This window comes from Musca autumnalis, unplaced genomic scaffold (assembly GCF_047663935.1).
Source record: "Musca autumnalis isolate F117 unplaced genomic scaffold, ASM4766393v1 scaffold_4, whole genome shotgun sequence".
Taxonomy (NCBI): Eukaryota; Metazoa; Arthropoda; class Insecta; order Diptera; family Muscidae; genus Musca; species Musca autumnalis.
The window spans coordinates 161,757,479-161,780,047 of NW_027411977.1; the positions used below are offsets into that span (position 1 = coordinate 161,757,479).

Sequence of the window (22,569 nt, forward strand, 5' to 3'; positions counted from 1 at the left end):
CCGTTTTATAAAACCTAACAATAATTATATGCCTTTTAAGACTTTGTCAAAATAATTATGCCAGGCCCTGTATTTCTACCAAAAATAAATTAGTTGAAAAATATTCAGATGTTTTTCAAGTCCTTGGTCTTTTGAAAAAGGACTGCACACTAAAACTTAGGGATGGTATTGAGTCGGTGGTTGAACCACCTCGTAGAATTCCATTCAGAATGTATAAAAGTTTAAAAGAAGAATTAGATCTTATGGTAATAGCTCCAATGAGTGAGTCAACGGAATGGGTGAGTTCAATAGTTCTTGTAAGTAAACCAAATGGCACTATAAGACTTTGTTTGGGCCTAAGACATAATAATAATGAGACCACAGCATCCATTTCCCAATATAGAGGAATGTAAAGCAAAACTTAGTGGGGCAAAAATTTTTACAGCACTAGATGCCAAAAGTGGTTTCTGGATGATGTCATTAGAAGACAAGTCTTCCAAGCCTTGTGAATTTAATACACCTTTTGGACGTTATTGTTTCCTAAGATTGCCTTTCGGCATTAATGCGACCCCCGAAATATTTCATGCCGAAATGGTAGGACTATTTGGTGACCTTCGCGGGTTGGTAATATACACTCTGTTTCATGTCAATAACATATTTATTTATTTATTTATTTTTATTGAGTGAAAGGCTACACAACAAGGTAAAAATCTTATAATTACAGTGCAGGTTTACAAAAGTTATGAAATATCCTTCTTAACAAATAATAAGAACAATAGTATGAAAGTAAAAAGCATAAAAATACAAATTAATTTTTATAAAACAATATTTTTAGGGAGGCACAGAATGAAAAAGTTTAATTTAATGGAGCAGTGTAATCTTTAACAAGTTTTTTCTTAAATGTGAACGCATTGCTGATTGTTTGTAGTTCATTTGGTAGAGCATTCCAAAGACGTATGGTATTAACGAAAAAGTGTTGCTCGGAAGCGTGTCTTTGCAGTCTGACTTTAACTAAACGTTTGCCTCTTTGAGATCTGTTAAATTTTAATTTATCGTACAGATATTTAGGTTTCTTTTTCACTATAATTTTTGGGAGAAAAATTAAGGATCTGATATTAAGAAGAGTGTCGAAATTATGGCCATAGAGGGATTTTGCATATTGAGACACATGATCAATTCTTTTTAGCCCATATACGTATCGAATTATATTATTGAATGTTTTATTTAATTTAAGTCGACAATATGAATCACAACCTGCAAAAAGTTCGCATCCGTAAATGAGACTTGGAACCAGGAAAGTTTTTGCAAGGAGAAATCGTATTTTAAATGGGATAAAAGAGTGTGTGACCCACAAGGAACGCAATTTAGCATTTTTTTGACCTGCAAGCATATTTGCGTGATTTGACCAAGTCAATGTATTGTTAAAAATAACACCAAGATTTTTTGCATTTGGGATAATGTTGATCTTTTCATTATTTATGAAAACATCAACATTTCTTACGCGAAAATTTTTGTTTTTATGGATAACTAAAAGTTTTGATTTTTGCGCATTCAACAACAATCCATTAGCCGTAGCCCACTTATAGACTCTTCGTTAAGTTTAGTAACACAATCACTGATATTATTAACTGGACAACTTATATAAAGTTGGATGTCATCAGCGTACATAATGGCTTTGGTATTGACTAATTGATTTGGAAGATCATTTGCGTACAGCGAAAACAGGAGGGGTCCTAATATTGAGCCATGAGGAACACCTTTGGGTGGCGGCGATTTATCATTACCACCGTATACAGATTGCACCCTATTACTCAGATATGACGTAAGTAATCTTAGAGGTGTTTGGTTGAAATTGAAGAAACGTTTGAGCTTCATACGCAAATTAAGATGATCAACCGAATCAAAGGCCTTGGAATGGTCTAAAAGTACAAGAAAACTGACCATATTATCATCTATCTCGCTTCTGATTGATTCTGTGATTTCGACCAATGCACTAACACAACTATTATCCGCACGAAAGCCCGTTTGTCTATCAGATGAGAGCAAGTTATTGTTGAGGTAATCAAACATTTGCTTGTGTACAATTTTTTCAAATACTTTTGACAGATAGCTAAGAATTGAGATGGGTCGAAATTCAGAATTTGATTTTGGGATGGGTTTTACTTTGCCATGTTTCCAAATTGTAGGGCAAATGCTACAACTCCGAATGGAGTTGAAGAGGTGTGTGATATATGGAAGGATGTAATGAAGAATAATCCGCATAAATTTTGGGTCGATGTCATCAATACCCACAGCATTGGATTTCACTAAAGTGAAACTATCAAAAACTTCTTGATTATTCACGCATCTAAATTCAAAACCGCTATCTGTTATAATGTTTGCTGTAGATCCGATACCATAAAAAGATGTGTCAATTCCTGAGGTAGGAATATTGACAAAGGCTTTATTTAGTTGATCAATATCCCCGTAGTAGCTCGAAGTGGGCTTAGATTTCCCCACACCAATGTCGTTAATGACTTGCCTCTCGAGTCTATGGCACCGTTAAATTTTAACGAATAATACTCCAGTTTTGCTGATTTTATAGCACTATTGACTCTTCTCCTTGCAGTACGAAACTCTTCCTGAAGTTCTGGAGTACGAAATCGCTTCCATCGAGAGTATGTAAAGTCTCTTTCTTTAATATATCTTTGATTGTGGGATTAAACCATGGTTTAGTATTGCCTTGCGTTATATATAAATGAAATATTGTCGTTGATGTTATTTTGTATATCAGTAAAGTTAAGATTTCTGAAATCACGATAAAAAATATGTTGCACTTCTTTGTGTATACTGAAGTCATACGCAAGAATAATGAGATCATGTTTAGAAAAACACGACGGGGAAATCTGGTCATTGAGTAAGATCTTGTTTTGATGGTTCACAAAGAATAGGTCTAATAGTGTGCTTGAGGTAGCTGAGAAATGAGTAGGGTTAGTACAGTTAGTTGCTGAAAGGCCTAAAGTAAACAATGTGTCCGTTAAAGAGGAGTCCACTAGGATGTTTGAATTAAAATCTCCTGTTACAATAACATCCTTATATCCCATAGTTATGCAATCAAGAACATTATAAACATTATCTACATGTATGGAATTATTAGGTCGGTAAATACAACCAATGAGTATTTTGTTAGTGTTAGAACAAATATCAACAAAGACATGTTCAATCTTATCTTCGGAATTAGATCTGCATTTAAACTTGGCTTTCAATTGCACTGAATATGGCAACTCCTTCCCCTCGACTCTCCCGGTCAGATCTAAACACTCTATATCCACTTATGTTAATGAGACTGTCAGGTATAGAAGAGTTTAGCCACGTTTCGGAAACACAAATTATATCAATATCAGATTTTTCGAATATGTATTTAAACTCATCAACTTTATTAACAAGACTTTGCGCGTTTATGTGACATACTTTCAGGCCATTTCTTTGTTTAGACATAATTTCTGGTCACATCTTTGGAATGTCTCTCTATGATACCCATATTCAACATTTAAGAACATTAATAAGGAAAGGAAAATAGTATCAGCAACACGCTCATTTAAAGAAGTTAGCAGATTTGTAGGCGCAAGTTAATGTTAAGCTTAATCGCTTACTGTTAATAATGATGTAAGTGATATTAGCAATGTTGACTGCAATTGCAAGGCGCGAAAATGGTGCTGTTATTAAAAGCTCTTTTGACAGTTTTGTGTGTTGGAATTTGTTTTGACACTCCTCGTTTTCTCTCTCTCTCACCCAAGTCACAAGATATTGAGTATTGTGTTTCTCACTAGTAGTTGTTGCTTTATTGCTCTTGTTTTGTTGATATGTTTTGTGAAGTTTTCGTTTGTTTATTATTTTGCAAATATATGAAAGCAAAACAATTACAACACTTGCACTCTTTAAAAGTTTAAATGATAACTTATTAATCACAGGGTGCCCTACTATATTTATTTATAGTCCATTTTCTGAAAGGACGTTATAATACCAAAGTTTAAAGCGATTAATCGAGAGCTCTTTTTAAACCCGTCTACTGCAACAGATTTCTTTGTTTTAGCACATATCAAATTGTTTTTGTCACTTCAGTTTAGGGAAGAACGAGGTCCTTCCTATACACAGAAATAAAAAATGTGCTATTCCGATGAAACAATTTAAACCGTACAACTTCTGGGATTTTTGAAAGAAAATTAAAAAAAAAGAAATTATAACGCTACGTTATCGAAGCCAAACTTTCTGTTGAAAGATACTTCATAAAATTACAAACCAAGATGTATAAACTTTCCCGAGGTTATTCCACGGGTATCGACTAAACTGAAGTAATAAAAACCAATTTGAAATGTGCTATTGACATGAAACAGATGGTCTGTTCCAGAACTGCAAGAATCTACTAATTTTTACTATTTTTTTCGATAACATAAAGAAAAAAATATTATCGTCGTAAAAATATTAGCTTCTTGCAGGTTCTGGAACAGAGCAAATGTGTATATAGTCGATTTTTTAATTTATTCATCAAATGTAGAAGAACATTTAAGAACTCTAGAGGTGGTGTTACAAAGAGCTAGGAAAGTGGGACTTAGATTTAATGAATTAAAAAGCAAGTTCTTACAACATAAAATACAGTTTTTGGGTAAGATTAAAGTAATAGTTAGTATGCCAAGGCCAGAAAATGTTAAAGATTTGCGGAGATTTTTGGGTATGAATTATTACTAAGGTTCCTTCATAGAAAATCTTTTGTTGAAGAACAAGCATCTTAGGGAGCATCGACGAAATGACGCCTTAAGGCATTGGTCAGCTCATCATGAAAAAGAGTTTAACGATTTAGGTTAGGTTAGGTTAGGATAGGTTAAAGGACGCGCAGCTGTCGTGTTGGACAGCCACTCCACTCGGAGACCTTATGGTCTATTGTGTTCATCCTATAGTAAGGGTAGGAGAAAAGAAAAGAAATAATAGCATATCGAGTTTAGAAGTAGGAAAAAGGAATAGTTAAGTAAGTTAGAGGATAGTTGAGAATGATTAAGTAAGTGCTACGGATTGAGAGATTATTTGTAAGGAGAGAGAGAGCGAGTAAGGAGGTTAGCCGTATTAAGATGCTGTAGTTTGTTCGTGTTGAAGCCACTTCAGACCCTTGGCGAGAAGAAGCAGTGTTGTCGGCTCGGCTTGGAGAATGTTGTCAGAGATGATAACGTATGTTCACCCATTGTTTGAACTCTCCTGGTCCTGAGCATTGGACAACGGCATAATAAGTGCTCAATCGTCTCTGTTTCTTCTTCGTCTTCGCATAATCTGCAGTAGTCCGTGGGGTCATCTCTATCCCATTTGCAGGTCATTGATCTTATCCTGCAGTGTCCCGTGATAACTCCAATCATTAGTTTTAGATCGGGTTTTCTCATAGAGAGTAGGGAAGTGGTCTTCCTTTTGGAGAGGTTGGGCCAGATTGCCTTTGATACCTTGCAGCCAGGTTCGTTATTCCAGATCTGACCAGCCTTCTCCCTGTATGTTTGTTCTAGGAGCCGCATGAAGTGACACAGGGGTGGCCTGATTGAGTTATCGATTTCGATGTCGTTTGACTCAGATCCGCGACGTGCCAGTTCATCATAAGTTGAGGGTATCGCTGTAGACGCCCGCTCCTGTTCCCTTTTCCATCTTGGATCCGTCGGTATAAATCTCTATACCGGGTAGAGGTAGGGAGTTGTGGGTCCAGGCTTCTCTGTCAGGTATCCGAACTTCAATGTCGTCGAAGTGTAATTGTGGTGATATATAGTCACTGATTACCTCCAAACCCACCGATAGTCCAGATTGTCGTAAGATAGCAGCATGGCCGTAGTCGAAGTTACGCCATGAATTTAACTCCTTGAGTCGGAGAGCACTCTTTGCTGCCAACTCCTGTACCACGAGATTCATCGGATGAAGATCCAGTAATACATTGAGAGCAGCCTGTGGAGTGCTTTTCATGGCACCGGTAATTAGGAGAGATGCCGCTCTTTGAACGACATTAATCTTACGGAGAAGGGATGTCTTACTCAAAGCATTCCACCATACCAATGAACCATAAGTCAGAATGGGGCGAACTATGGCCGTAAAAATCTAGTGTATGACCTGTGGTTTCAAACCCCAACTCTTACCAATAGAGTTCTTGCAAGAATAAAGGGCTATAAGTCCTCTCTTGGCACGTTCCTCGACATTCCTTTTCCACGTTAGTTGGTGGTCCAGGATAATGCCAAGGTACTTGGCCTCTAGGGAGAGCTTTAGGGCCACTCCATCCAGCGTTGGTAGGGTGAATGGTTTGACTTTTCTCTTGTTCGTAAATAGAACCAGCTCTGTCTTAGATGGGTTCACCCCAAGTCCATTGTTGTGTGCCCATCTTGATAATTTGTCCAGAGCTCCTTGCATGAGTTCCGATAGCGTTTGTGGGAACTTCCCGTTGATCATTATGACCACGTCATCAGCATAAGCTACAGTCTTTATACGTAGTTGGTCAAATTCCTTAAGTATTTCGTTAATCACCAGGAGCCACAGCAGTGGTGATAATACACCTCCTTGTGGTGTGCCCCTGGTGACAGACTTCCAGAGTCTTTCTAACGTTTTCAATAGAAAGGAAGATAGGCTGATTGGTCTGTAGTCTTTGGGAAGCGTGTGACTTGACTTCCCCGCTTTGGGGATGTATGTCACCGTGACCTCCCTCCACAGAACCGGTGTGAACGATAGACGTAGACAGGCCCTATAAATATGATCCAGGTGTGGTATCAACACCTCCAATGCATTTTGTAGCATAGCAGGGAAGATACTATCTGGACCAGGTGATTTAAAGGGCTTAAAAGTGTTTATCGCCCAAGCTATCTTTGTGTGACTTATGATCTCCTCGATGACACTCACTTCCCCTGTGGCTTGGTTACACATTGGTGGATCGGCTGAGCGATCTGGTGCATCCATGCAGTTGGGAAAGTGGGTTTTGGCCAGGAGATCCAGAGTTTCTAGACCGGAGTTAGTCCATGTGCCATCATCCCGCTTGATACTGCCGATGGATTTAGGGTCCTTCGACAGTACTCTACGAAACCTGGCTACATCCTTTACTCCCTCTATAGACTCGCTAAAGCAGACCCAAGATCTGCGTTTAGCCTTCTTTATTTCGCTGTTGTACTTATTGAAAGATACCTTGTAGTTCTCCCAATCTGTGGACAACTTCGTTTTGTTGGCTTTATTGTAGAGCCTTCTGCTAATCTTCCTGAGATTAGCCAGATCTTTCGACCACCAGACCGGTTGACATCTTCTGCCTGGGTAAGTGAGTGGGCAGGCGGTCTCATAGCTGTCCACCAAAACCTCTGTCACGTGATTCACTGCACTATTAACCTCTGTGGCCCTATAAATATGATCCAGGTGTGGTATCAACACCTCCAATGTATTTTGTAGCATAGCAGGGAAGATACTATCTGGACCAGGTGATTTAAAGGGCTTAAAAGTGTTTATCGCCCAAGCTATCTTTGTGTGACTTATGATCTCCTCGATGACACTCACTTCCCCTGTGGCTTGGTTACACATTGGTGGATCGGCTGAGCGATCTGGTGCATCCATGCAGTTGGGAAAGTGGGTTTTGGCCAGGAGATCCAGAGTTTCTAGACCGGAGTTAGTCCATGTGCCATCATCCCGCTTGATACTGCCGATGGATTTAGGGTCCTTCGACAGTACTCTACGAAACTTGGCTACATCCTTTACTCCCTCTATAGACTCGCTAAAGCAGACCCAAGATCTGCGTTTAGCCTTCTTTATTTCGCTGTTGTACTTATTGAAAGATACCTTGTAGTTCTCCCAATCTGTGGACAACTTCGTTTTGTTGGCTTTATTGTAGAGCCTTCTGCTAATCTTCCTGAGATTAGCCAGATCTTTCGACCACCAGACCGGTTGACATCTTCTGCCTGGGTAAGTGAGTGGGCAGGCGGTCTCATAGCTGTCCACCAAAACCTCTGTCACGTGATTCACTGCACTATTAACCTCTGTGGCTGTTTGGGGGTATCGTGATACTCCCAGCTTGGAGCTTACTAGTTCATTGAATTTGTTCCAGTCAGTTTTCCGTGGATTTCTAAATGGTGGCTGTCGAATGCCATTAACAGAGACTTGGAAGAATATCTTCCGATGATCCGAAAAGGAGCACTCTTCCGATACCCTCCAGTCACTGATAATAGATTCGTCTTTATTAGTGAGGGTTATGTCTATAACCTCCCCCCTGATTCTATTTTGAAAAGTGTATTCATTTCCCCTGTTGCATATTCTGAGATTATATTTTAAGATAAAATCGAATACGGACTCACCTCTGGCATTTGTGTCTCTGCTGCCCCAGTGGAAATGGTGAGCATTGGCATCACATCCTAGGATGATGAGGCAAGTGCTACCCATCTCTTTGACCAGCTTCTCCACGTCATTACCCGGTGGGTCAGGGCTCTCGAATGGCATGTAAATGGACGAGAATATGGTGGCTCCATGGGAGCTGCATTCCATCCTTACAGCCGTAATATCACCTCCGCTGAAATTAGAGAGGAATATTAGTTTAAGACTCTTCTTAGCAACTACACAGGTTCTTACCTTGTCCCCGTTGGATGTGGCGAAGGTGGTGTAGTTGCTATCGTTTAACCCAGCAACCTTATTCTTGTATAAATAAGGCTCCTGGATTAAGACGATGTCAACTTCGGACTTCTTGAGGGCTAGAAGAAGTTCAGCAGCAGCCGCTTTGCAGTGATGCAGATTAATCTGCATTATGCGAAGCGGCTGCTGCCTCCGTTCCTCCACTACTTTCGTCCTAGGCGGAATCTGATCCATCCTAGACCAAAGTGTAGTTTGCCCTCACGAGTCCTTAAGTACTCTTGCCCCTGAGTGTCTATTGACACCCTGATGGCAACACCTCCATTTTCCGGATTGTGGCTGACCAGATTCCATGTGCTGGTCCGGAGATTGGGGTTTTGTCTGCCGAGTATGGTCAGTATGCGCGCGGGATCCACAGGTGGAGGTGGCACCCAAGCTGACAACACTCTTCTGAAAGGGACCTCATTGACCCCAACGACTGCCAATTGACATCCCTCCCAGAGTTCGCCAAGACCCTCTATCGTGGAAGTGAGGAAATCCAGAGATTCCCTATTTTCACAACAGATGACCCTAACGCCTCTGTATGGAGCGGCACTGCCAAATTGGGTGTGTTTAGGAGGTTCCCCTTCTCCTGCGAACACGATGTCACGCAGACGAGTTTCGATAAGTAGCCATCGATCCTCTCTGATTATCCAATCAGGGTCAGATTTATCGATGACCGCTGCTCGCAACTCATCCGGTACCATCGGTCTGCTTGTTCTTTTTCCCCTGCTGTTGGTCTTGAGATGGGAACTGGAAGATTCCTTGTGGCCCAAGTTAGCTTGTGAGGCTGAACTGGCTGCGGCATCTTTCCTGTTCCCAGTCTTAGGGCAACCGGCTGGGGAGGTATGAATAATGGGTTGTTGACCTGAAGTGGGCCTCTTAGCACTGGGGAGTGGCTCCTCCATTGACCTGTCTCTCTTCACCGCGATTTTTGGTGGAGATGGATTGGGCTTGGTAGGTGCTCCCCCAGGTGCGGAGACCGGTGTTCGGTCGGACTTCCCAGATTTTGCACTCTTATGATGCGTCCCCTTCGGCTTGGCTGCCTTCTTCTTTGAGGTTTGCCCTGTCTGTGTGACGGGACATCCCTTTGAAGAGAGCTTTGAGGTCGAAGGAGGCGAATCATTTGATGGTTTACGGATCATGTCAACATCGCTCCCAGTTTGGCCCTTGGGGGCTGTGGGAGTCGATGTAGGCATTGACCTAACCTCTTCGTTTGCCGTAATAAGAGAAAGCTTGCTGATATCAGGTTTTCCCTTGGGTAAGTGAGGGTGAGATCTTTCGATCTTTTTCACTACCTTGAGATTAATCCTGATCAGCTTGCATTCTCTCAGCGTTATAGATGAGGGTTCCCTGTCAATGAACTTCCTGAGGAAGTGCATTGCTCTGTGGTACGCCTTCCTCTTTTTGGCCCATTTACTAGCAGAGCTATCCGAGGTGGTGGGAGCTTTTCCGGCCGGTATTTTGGTCGGAGCTCCTTCCTCAACAGCAGCCAGTCCTTTTGAGCCAGCAACATCGGCTGCGGCCGATGGTTGGGTAGCTGGTGCATCGGTTGGTCCAGAGTTCATACAGGTGGCTGCTTCCACTGAGGTCGAGGCCGACTCATCGTTGACTACAGTCGCTGGAATGACTGTGGTGTTCATTTCGTCATCCGATGAGCCGTCCTCGGCCCCAGTAGAATAGCCACCCTGACTGAGACGCAGGGCCAACGTCTGCTCCAGTATCTCCAGGAGTTTCCGGCTTTGTTCAGCCAAACTGTCAGTGACAGCTCCCAGAGTGGGTACCTTAGGTCCGTCCCCTCCCGACACTACCGTCCCGTCAACCGTTGGCTGGGTTGCCCAAGACTTGGTGTTAGATTTTAAATCTGAAGAATTGTCCTTAGGCATTGCATTGTTGTCATCAATCGGATTAGTTTTGGTTGTTTTTTTGTTTAAATTTTTGCTCTCCATACGTCATAGATTTAGTGGGGGAAGTGAGGTCCACCATGGCATAGCCCTCCTGTACCATGGCAAGGACATGACAACTAAGCCAATACTGCGTTGAGATGCCCAGGTATCAACGAGGCTCCGTTCTAATACAGTTGGTACCCTAACTGCAAACCTTAGAACACCGATGGGCACGGTTTCGCCTGACACCCCGGCGTTAGGGGGTCTCTAATAAGTAGGAGACCGCTACTTGGATAACCTTTGGTCGGTCACAGTTCCCCAACTAAACACTTCCAGGGTGTTGAGTGTGGAAACTCTGACCTTAAGCCCCCGCATCGCGTCAAGATTGTTATCCCTGGCGAGGAGATTATGAAAGCGCCAGTCCTTACATGAAATTATGAAAGCGCCAGTCCTTACATATTTTAAGCCCAATAAAGATTTGGTGTTATCGGTGGATGTTTCGAAATCTGCATTAGATGCTACAATTTTGCAAGAAAGAAGACCAATTGCATATGCATGAGCATCATTATCATAGTGCCAACAAAATTATGCACAAATTGAAAAAGAATTGTTCGTTATTCTATTTATTTTTTTGTACAAAGTTTCATCAATACATTTATGGGAATAAGGTAATAGTAGCAATTAGCGACATTATGTGATAAACCACTATTTAAAATTCCGGCAAGACTTCACCGTTTTATGCTGCGTTTACAGTGCTATAATCTCATAGTTACATATAAACCAGGAAGGGAATTGAAAATAGCGGATACACTATCAAGAGCTCCCCTAAGAGATGTGGCAATCGCAGAACTTGATAAGGAAACATCACTTCACTGCAATTTTATATATTCTTTTCTAGAGAGTTCATTCGCAGACATGGAAGTAGTGAAGAAAGAAAGTAAAAAGAACGAAACATTTGTAAAATTATTTGAATATGTTAAGGAAGGATAGCCTAATAGTAGAACAAATTTGGACCAAGATGTTATGCCTTATTTTAAGATAAGGGATGAGCTAACAATTCTGAACGACACTTTATTAAAAAACAATCAGGTTGTGATACCGAAGAATATGCGAAGAAAAGTATTGCAGGGGATATATGAAGGACATATGAGGGTATCAAGGTGTCAAAATCTAGTGCGTCAGACTGTATATTGGCCAAATATGAATGGTGAAATTGAAAATCTTGTATCAAATTGTGAGGTGTGTTTGAAATACAAACAAGTAAAAAAGTATCAGTCGGCTTTGCCGACAGAGATATACCCTCAGCCTGTGGATAGTGAAACAATTTTTTCACAAAAAAACGCACGTATTTAGGGAGTTTTAAAAATTTTGGGCATTTGAACTGACAAAAATGTTGATTAGGATTAAAGATCAAAAGTTTTGCGGAGGAGATACTAAAAAGAATGGATCTCCAGCCACTACATATGGAACCATAGGGGTTTTTTACAACTTCAGGGATGTTTGCTCAAGAAGTATGGACTTGCCCCTGAAACAACTTTTGTCATCGCAATTGAGGCAGCGAATGCAAGTTGCTTCAACAAAAATCAAAGTGATTCGAAAGCAGGTCTTAAAGTGAACATGTATCCGACATTTTGTGTGGGAGGTACCGGATGGAGTGGACAAATATAGTCCATATTTGAACCTGATCTATATCTGGTAGATATATTAGGATGTGTAAAGTATGGTCCAATTCGGCCACTCTATTCAAGAGTTATCGTACGCACAATTTTTCCGAACATTTTTGTACTATTGTGGGGGAGGTACCTGAAGGAGTGGACCGATATGGCTTATCTTTGAACTTAAACTATGTTTGGACAAAATATTACTAAGGCCAAACTTTAGACCGAATCGGCAGACCTGTTCGAGAGTTATTTTGCCCTCCAACCTCCTCACACGGTGTCATAGGGGTTTTTTGCAACTTTCAGGCTATTTTTTCAGGAAGTATGGACTTGCCCATGATGAAACTTATACCGTCGTATGGAGGGCAGTGAATACAAGTTACTAAAGCAAAAATCAAAGCGATTTGAGAGATGGTCCTAAACTGTACTTTTCCAAATTTTTGTGTGGGAGGTACCCGACGGAGTGGACGGATTGAGTCCATATTAAAACCTGATCTAAGTCTGGTACACGCTCCACGATGGGCAAAGTATGAACCAAATCCGTTACTCCCTTCAAGAGTTATCGTGCGCACAAATTTTTCGAACATTTTCGAACTTTTGTGGGGGAGGTACCGGAAAGAGTGGACCGATATAGCTCATCTTCGAACTTATACTAAGTTTGGGCAAAATATTACGAAAGCCAAAATTTGAACCGAATCGGTTCATCCGTTCGAGAGTTATCGTGCGCTCCAGCCAGACAGACAGACGGACGGACATTGCTCAATCGACTCCAAATTGTCTGAAACACATTTCGTCCAAACATACTTGGGGTCTAAAACCATTATTTCGATTAGGCACATTTTGCCCGTATGAAAGTGTATATACCCTCGGTAGCATAAATGCTGAGGGTATAAAAATCGAATACTAGACCAGAGATTTTGCCACACGAAATTGTTTATATCCCATGGTATAAAGTGTGATGTGATCTTTTTGAATACAAAAACAGAATGTATATACTTGTTGTCGATTCCCACCATACCATTGCTATCGAAAACTATATCGTTCTCGAATGTCCCTCTCGAACGACACACGATAATTAATCGAAAACGATTCATTCGTCGCTCAGTTTGTGACAGGAAAAACTTCGATTTGGAATATAGACAATAATATTATTAGCGACTGAATGAAGGTAGTTTCTACGATAGTGGCGAAAAACATTATTTTTGTGGAGTTTCTGTTATGTACCTTTTCCGTTTTTATTTCTTTGTTATGTTTGCGACTCGATATGTAACTGTTGATATACATTGTTGTCTTGTGTTTGGCAACCTACCCATATGTTGTCTTTATCAACACTTATTGCATTTATATTGAAAAAAGCAAATGGGAATTTTATACAAACAACTCAAAAACAAACAAAAACAACACAGAAACAAAAAAAATTCAAATTAAAAATGTTTTCGAACTTTTGACGAACAAAAGAACAACGTGCTTGGGTACACACGAAAAACATGTGCCAAACATTGGGGGTTATTATTCAAAGTATATAGAAGTCGAATATCTTATCTATCTATAATTGTAAGAGCGTGATTACTAAGTTATAATCCATATATGCACGACATGGAATACCTTATATCTTTATGCCTGCCATGGTCCACCTTTTAGTTCAAAGAAATTTAAAATTTTTTGTCGCGACTGGGAAATTGAACATATTTCATGAAGTCCAGTTTTACCAAGGACAAATGGCGTGGCAGAACGGTCTGTGCAGACAGTTCTTCTTATTCTTTATTTGCAAACCTGTTTTCGGATATTAGCGATCATACATTTTTTGTTTTTCATTAGAATATGTTATTATTATTTGGTGCATGTATTTTCATAATATTCATTTTGTAATGGTCAGTTGTCTACTTTTCTAATTTTCTTCTTCGGATAATCTTCAGAAGTTGTTTATCAGCATTCATTCTTCATAAAATATGTTGGTTTGCTGTATGAGCAGTCCATGGAATCTTAAGTGTTCTTCGATATAACCATATTTCAAAGGCCTCCAGTTTTTTTCATCCACAGATTTTATTGTTCATGTTTCAGCTGCGTACAACAACACGGACCAAACGTAGCATTTAATAAAGCGTACTTTTGTAGGAAGGCCTATATCATGGCTTATTAGGACTTTATTGTATTTGAAGAAAGCACTTCTGGCCTGTTCTATGCGGCATTTTATTTCGGTTGATGTACACCATTCTTCATTAAGCAATACTCCAAGGTATTTACATTTGCTTACGCGTTCAATTTCAGCGTTGTTTATAAACAATGATGTGTTGGTTAGGTGTGAGTTTTTTCTGCTGACAATCATGTATTTGGTCTTTTTCGTGTTTATTCTCAAACCATATGCTTCACTACATTGATTTAGCTTATCTATTAATTTTTGTAAGCTAGACATACTGTTTGAAAATAGTGTGGTATCGCCGGTATAGAGTATGTTGGTAATTAGTTCTCCGCTTATTCTGACACTAGTTTTTTCTTTATAGACCGACTCTTTGATAGATTGATCCTAGTAAAATTCGAAGGAAAATTTTAAGTACATGAGCCATTAGACTTATTGACCTGAAATCGTTACATCTTCGTGCATTATTTTTTTCGGTATGGCGATAAATGTTGACACCATAGCGCCATTGGGATATACGCCTGTATTATAGATATTGTTGAACAGAACGGATAAGATGCGGATATTGTTGTCATCTATTAGTTTTAATACTTCTGAAGGTATTTCGTCCGGTACCGTTGCCTTCTTATGTTTTAATGCCTTTATTGCAAATTTCAATTCCTCTACGCTAATTGGGCTTCCAGTTGGTTCAATTTGCATTGAGTGAATGCTGTATGTTGACCTTTCGTTATCTGTAAATAACTCCTTTCTATAATTTTTTCAGGTCTTCTTCCTTTCTAAGATGTCAAATACAGCTTTGTTGTTGTCGTCGGACAAAATTCCTGGCAATGCATAAGCATTGCATATACTCACAACAATTACTACTTTAGTCTTAAAACATTTAATGTAATTCTATAATCAAAGTAACCTTTGCCATTTTGTACTTAACGTCATTTAATATTGAAAATAAATGTATTCATTCTGTTGTAAACACTTATTGGAAGCAGACGTTCTTATTTAACAGGTAATTCTCCACGAAACAATAGACTTGGTAATTTTTGCAATTCTAATATTTACTAGAGTTGGGCAATCTAGTTCCCGGAGTAAATCGGTCTTTCTAGTTCCTTTTCCCAAAAGGAACTAGTTCCTTAAAGTAGTTCCATAGTTCCAAATAGTTCCGAGATCGATATAGTTCAACGAATCTTTCTCTTTCATCGTTCTTTTCGTTCCAAATAGTTCCGAGACCGAAATAGTTCAACGAATCTTTCACTTTCGTCGCTCTTTTTGTTTTTTTTTTCGTTCCAAATAGTTCCGAGACCGAAATGTTTTCATTGTTTGGTGGATGAATTGACATAAAAACAAATAAATTGCAGCGAACAAACAGCAACAAGGAAAAATCGACGTAGGTGTTAAATTGAAGGAACGAGAAAGACGAAAGGAACTAAAGGAACTATATACACGCAAGAGGTGGATATAGTTCCAATAGTTCCTTGACCGGAATAGTTCCTTGGAACTAGTTCGTTCCGGAACTACACAACTCTAATATGTACACCTCAAATGTGCTTTTTTACATTAGCACGAAAAACAGGTTTTAGGGCTCTTTCGTCATTTATTTGCTAAAACAGGCACCATTTTGCTTCATTTACCATACAAAAATAAATGACGATAGCTGCGTCTTGATAAGGAAACATCACTTCACTGAAATTTTATATATTCTTTTCTGGAGAGTTCATTCGCAGACATGGAAGTAGTGAAGAAAGAAAGTAAAAAGAACGAAACATTTGTAAAATTATTTGAATATGTTAAGGAAGGATAGCCTAATAGTAGAACAAATTTGGACCAAGATGTTATGCCTTATTTTAAGATAAGGGATGAGCTAGCAATTCTGAACGACACTTTATTAAAAAACAATCAGGTTGTGATACCGAAGAATATGCGAAGAAAAGTATTGCAGGGGATACATGAAGGACATATGAGGGTATCAAGGTGTCAAAATCTAGTGCGTCAGACTGTATATTGGCCAAATATGAATGGTGAAATTGTAAATCTTGTATCAAATTGTGAGGTGTGTTTGAAATACAAACAAGTAAAAAAGTATCAGTCGGCTTTGCCGACAGAGATGTACCTTCAGCCTGTGTATATCGAAACAATTTTTTCACAAAAAAACGCACGTATTTAGGGAGTTTTAAAAATTTTGGGCATTTGAACTGACAAAAATGTTGATTAGGATTAAAGATCAAAAGTTTTGCGGAGGAGATACTAAAAAGAATGGATCTCCAGCCACTACATATGGAACCATAGGGGTTTTTTACAACTTCAGGGATGTTTGCTCAAGAAGTATGGACTTGCCCCTGAAACAACTTTTGTCATCGCAATTGAGGCAGCGAATGCAAGTTGCTTCAACAAAAATCAAATTTCAACGGCCAAATATCCGTTAATGTATAAAAACACATTTGCATTTGAAAAACGATAAGTTCTAGGACAGAGAACCCATTACATAGTCGATACGTCCGAAGATTTGCTTTACCACCAATGAAACCAGGTAACGTAATTTGGTGACTATGTGGGTTCGAGTCCATGGCTTTCCTTTTTCACTTGCAAATAATTTCAGATCATTAAGCTTAACTCTAAACGAGAAAATTAATAAAAAATCAAAGTAATTCGAAAGCAGGTCTTAAAGTGAACATGTATCCGACAATTTGTGTGGGAGGTACCGGATGGAGTGGACAAATACAGTCCATATTTGAACCTGATCTATATCTGGTAGATATATTAGGATGTGTAAAGTATGGTCCAATTCGGCCACTCTATTCAAGAGTTATCGTACGCACAATTTTTCCGAACATTTTTGTACTATTGTGGGGGAGGTACCTGAAGGAGTGGACCGATATGGCTTATCTTTGAACTTAAACTATGTTTGGACAAAATATTACTAAGGCCAAACTTTGGACCGAATCGGCAGACCTGTTCGAGAGTTATTTTGCCCTCCAACCTCCTCACACGGTGTCATAGGGGTTTTTTGCAACTTTCAGGCTATTTTTTCAGGAAGTATGGACTTGCCCCTGATGAAACTTATACCGTCGTATGGAGGGCAGTGAATACAAGTTACTAAAGCAAAAATCAAAGCGATTTGAGAGATGGTCCTAAACTGAACTTTTCCAAATTTTTGTGTGGGAGGTACCCGACGGAGTGGACCGATTGAGTCCATATTAAAACCTGATCTAAGTCTGGTACACGCTCCACGATGGGCAAAGTATGAACCAAATCGGTTACTCCCTTCAAGAGTTATCGTGCGCACAAATTTTCCGAACATTTTCGAACTTTTGTGGGGGAGGTACCGGAAAGAGTGGACCGATATAGCTCATCTTCGAACTTAAACTAAGTTTGGGCAAAATATTACGAAAGCCAAAATTTGAACCGAATCGGTTCATCCGTTCGAGAGTTATCGTGCGCTCCAGCCAGACAGACAGACGGACGGATATTGCTCAATCGACTCCAAATTGTCTGAAACACATTTCGTCCAAACATACTTGGGGTCTAAAACCATTATTTCGATTAGGCACATTTTGCCCGTATGAAAGTGTATATACCCTCGTTAGCATAAATGCTGAGGGTATAAAAATCGAATACTAGACCAGAGATTTTTCCACACGAAATTGTATATATCCCATGGTATAAAGTGTGATGTGATCTTTTTGAATACAAAAACAGAATTTATATACTTGTTGTCGATTCCCACCATACCATTGCTATCGAAAAATATATCGTTCTCGAATGTCCCTCTCGAACGACACACGATAATTAATCGAAAACGATTCATTCGTCGCTCAGTTTGTGACAGGAAAAACTTCGATTTGGAATATAGACAATAATATTATTAGCGACTGAATGAAGGTAGTTTCAACGATAGTGGCGAAAAACATTATTTTTGTGGAGTTTCTGTTATGTACCTTTTCCGTTTTTATTTCTTTGTTATGTTTGCGACTCGATATGTAACTGTTGATATACATTGTTGTCTTGTGTTTGGCAACCTACCCATATGTTGTCTTTATCAACACTTATTGCATTTATATTGAAAAAAGCAAATGGGAATTTTATACAAACAACTCAAAAACAAACAAAAACAACACAGAAACAAAAAAAATTCAAATTAAAAATGTTTTCGAACTTTTGACGAACAAAAGAACAACGTGCTTGGGTACACACGAAAAACATGTGCCAAACATTGGGTGTTATTATTCAAAGTATATAGAAGTCGAATATCTTATCTATCTATAATTGTAAGAGCGTGATTACTAAGTTATAATCCATATATGCACGACATGGAATACCTTATATCTTTATGCCTGCCATGGTCCACCTTTTAGTTCAAAGAAATTTAAAATTTTTTGTCGCGACTGGGAAATTGAACATATTTCATGAAGTCCAGTTTTACCAAGGACAAATGGCGTGGCAGAACTGTCTGTGCAGACAGTTCTTCTTATTCTTTATTTGCAAACCTGTTTTCGGATATTAGCGATCATACATTTTTTGTTTTTCATTAGAATATGTTATTATTATTTGGTGCATGTATTTTCATAATATTCATTTTGTAATGGTCAGTTGTCTACTTTTCTAATTTTCTTCTTCGGATAATCTTCAGAAGTTGTTTATCAGCATTCATTCTTCATAAAATATGTTGGTTTGCTGTATGAGCAGTCCTTGGAATCTTAAGTGTTCTTCGATATAACCATATTTCAAAGGCCTCCAGTTTTTTTCATCCACAGATTTTATTGTTCATGTTTCAGCTGCGTACAACAACACGGACCAAACGTAGCATTTAATAAAGCGTACTTTTGTAGGAAGGCCTATATCATGGCTTATTAGGACTTTATTGTATTTGAAGAAAGCACTTCTGGCCTGTTCTATGCGGCATTTTATTTCGGTTGATGTACACCATTCTTCATTAAGCAATACTCCAAGGTATTTACATTTGCTTACGCGTTCAATTTCAGCGTTGTTTATAAACAATGATGTGTTGGTTAGGTGTGAGTTTTTTCTGCTGACAATCATGTATTTGGTCTTTTTCGTGTTTATTCTCAAACCATATGCTTCACTACATTGATTTAGCTTATCTATTAATTTTTGCAAGCTAGACATACTGTTTGAAAATAGTGTGGTATCGCCGGTATAGAGTATGTTGGTAATTAGTTCTCCGCTTATTCTGACACTAGTTTTTTCTTTATAGACCGACTCTTTGATAGATTGATCCTAGTATAATTCGAAGGAAAATTTTAAGTACATGAGCCATTAGGCTTATTGACCTGAAATCGTTACATCTTCGTGCATTATTTTTTTCGGTATGGCGATAAATGTTGACACCATAGCGCCATTGGGATATACGCCTGTATTATAGATATTGTTGAACAGAACGGATAAGATGCGGATATTGTTGTCATCTATTAGTTTTAATACTTCTGAAGGTATTTCGTCCGGTACCGTTGCCTTCTTATGTTTTAATGCCTTTATTGCAAATTTCAATTCCTCTACGCTAATTGGGCTTCCAGTTGGTTCAATTTGCATTGAGTGAATGCTGTATGTTGACCTTTCGTTATCTGTAAATAACTCCTTTCTATAATTTTTTCAGGTCTTCTTCCTTTCTAAGATGTCAAATACAGCTTTGTTGTTGTCGTCGGACAAAATTCCTGGCAATGCATAAGCATTGCATATACTCACAACAATTACTACTTTAGTCTTAAAACATTTAATGTAATTCTATAATCAAAGTAACCTTTGCCATTTTGTACTTAACGTCATTTAATATTGAAAATAAATGTATTCATTCTGTTGTAAACACTTATTGGAAGCAGACGTTCTTATTTAACAGGTAATTCTCCACGAAACAATAGACTTGGTAATTTTTGCAATTCTAATATTTACTAGAGTTGGGCAATCTAGTTCCCGGAGTGAATCGGTCTTTCTAGTTCCTTTTCCCAAAAGGAACTAGTTCCTTAAAGTAGTTCCATAGTTCCAAATAGTTCCGAGATCGATATAGTTCAACGAATCTTTCTCTTTCATCGTTCTTTTCGTTCCAAATAGTTCCGAGACCGAAATAGTTCAACGAATCTTTCACTTTCGTCGCTCTTTTTGTTTTTTTTTTTTTCGTTCCAAATAGTTCCGAGACCGAAATGTTTTCATTGTTTGGTGGATGAATTGACATAAAAACAAATAAATTGCAGCGAACAAACAGCAACAAGGAAAAATCGACGTAGGCGTTAAATTGAAGGAACGAGAAAGACGAAAGGAACTAAAGGAACTATATACACGCAAGAGGTGGATATAGTTCCAATAGTTCCTTGACCGGAATAGTTCCTTGGAACTAGTTCGTTCCGGAACTACACAACTCTAATATTTACACCTCAAATGTGCTTTTTACATTAGCACGAAAAACAGGTTTTAGGGCTTTTTCGTCATTTATTTGCTAAAACAGGCACCATTTTGCTTCATTTACCATACAAAAATAAATGACGATAGCTGCGTCATTTATTCTAAACAACGCACGTGTAAATGGGGATCTATACCGTGGAAAGAACAAGACGTCTTTTCCAGTTGAATGTTTAATATGCGCTATTTATTTAAAGTCAAATTATTTTTAAGAACTAAATACAAAAATATTACTTAACCTACTTAAACTAGTGTGTAGAAAAGAGAAAGTGAGAGTGCACATATGTGTACGAACGCATCTGCCATACAATCTTATGGAGAGGTCGTAAAATATTCTTATCTTACATGCGCATACATGTAGCAAGCAACCACATGGTTATTAGACTGCTCATAGATTGCCTGTACCAATCTATTTCAGACATACCACATGTGGCAATGGAAATTTTTATCTCCTTTCTTCTAACGACCTCCCACGATAAGGAGGTCTGCTTGCCACATGTTTACAAGTGGACTGTATTTAAACTAGACCCCTATTTAACAAAATGATATCTCTAATCTACACACGCAACCCTCACCAAGACATTCACTATTTTTATTACAAACAAATACATATGTTCACGTGAACAGCACGAAAACACCATACTATTATAGGCAACCCTTCTTTTTCGTCATAAAGTACCAAAAAATGCAACTGTTTTATGATGTCTTTGTCTGTTTGTGTGTGTTGTAGAAAAAAAATACTCAAACGATGACAAAAGTGTAAATAAATAGTTAAAAATCTTGCAAAAGTTATATTTTTTTAATTTTGAATTCAGCCAAGTTGGTTGGTAAACATTAGTATTGTGAAATTCTTATTTTCGGAATTAAAATTATTGTGTGCGTGTGTATGTGCTATTGTATCCGTATGTATGTTCGATTGTGTGCGCAAGCAAATGACGCAAAAAACAGATGTAAATACACTTCATTTGTTTCTAGGATTTCGTAAAACGAAATCATTTAATGTGCATATGTAAATTGGACTACAGTAACAGGTTATTCTTATTTTAGTGTAAATTTGTTTATAAATCGCAAGTAATCTTTGTATATTTTGACGGAATATTGTTTTGGCGACCAATAACAAGAGATTTGCACAAAAACCCGTATAATTTTTACATAATTTGTTGCCATAAACGAACAATATGAAATTTTTTACAATATTGGTATTTGCAACACATTTGTTGACCAACTATATTTGATTTACTTTGAATTTTAAGAGAAAGCACTTGCCGTTTATTCTCACTAAAATGACAGTACGTACCTTTTAGTGATGAATGGATTATTTTATGAAAATAAATTGATGAGGATAAAGCTAGAATGTGTGATGAGGATGTAAGTCTGCTTGTTGTTGTTGACGAAGTCGAACCTTTTGAAATAAACAAAAGAGCCAGGTTAGATTTATGTACCTTTCTTGTTGTATCTCGGCTCGAAAAGACCAATATATGACGGTTTTGTTGAAAATATTAGTGAAAGAACTAATATTACTTTACATTGATAACAATGGTGATGTAAATCGTTGTTGATGGATCTTTGCTCAGATTTGAAGCCCCCTCGCCTTTGTTGCTCGCCGTTACCACCATTTTCAATGCCGCAGTCTCCCTCTGACTCAGCACTCCAGAGATCTGCAATTGATTACCCTTTGTAATCGATGCTTCCATTTCTTTTATAGTTTGGAAAAGATTATCAGCCTCCTTAATATCTTCCACCACCAGTTGACAATCAGCTTTATCTTTAGCCAACAGTACTGCCGCCAACTCATCACGTTTGCATTCAGCTGCATGTCGCGCTAGCCAATTCTTTATTTAATTTTCTCACTTCTGCTCTCAAAGCCTTGACTTCGCGTTGT

The 22,569-nt window shown here is 38.5% G+C and overlaps 2 protein-coding genes across 2 annotated transcripts in view; one reads left to right on the forward strand and one right to left on the reverse strand.

Moving 5' to 3' along the window:
* The window catches only part of Nca (neurocalcin homolog), a 782,213-nt gene that overhangs the window by 386,501 nt on the left and 373,143 nt on the right, over positions 1 to 22,569 (forward strand). The window lies entirely within an intron of this gene.
* LOC141401394 (uncharacterized) lies at positions 8,162 to 16,909 on the reverse strand. The gene is made up of 2 exons (XM_073981626.1): positions 8,569 to 16,909; positions 8,162 to 8,509 (listed from the first exon to the last, which is right to left on the reverse strand). Exon 1 carries the CDS (start codon positions 10,551 to 10,553, stop codon positions 8,772 to 8,774), a length of 1,782 nt encoding a protein of 593 aa, XP_073837727.1. The 5' UTR covers positions 10,554 to 16,909; the 3' UTR covers positions 8,162 to 8,509; positions 8,569 to 8,771.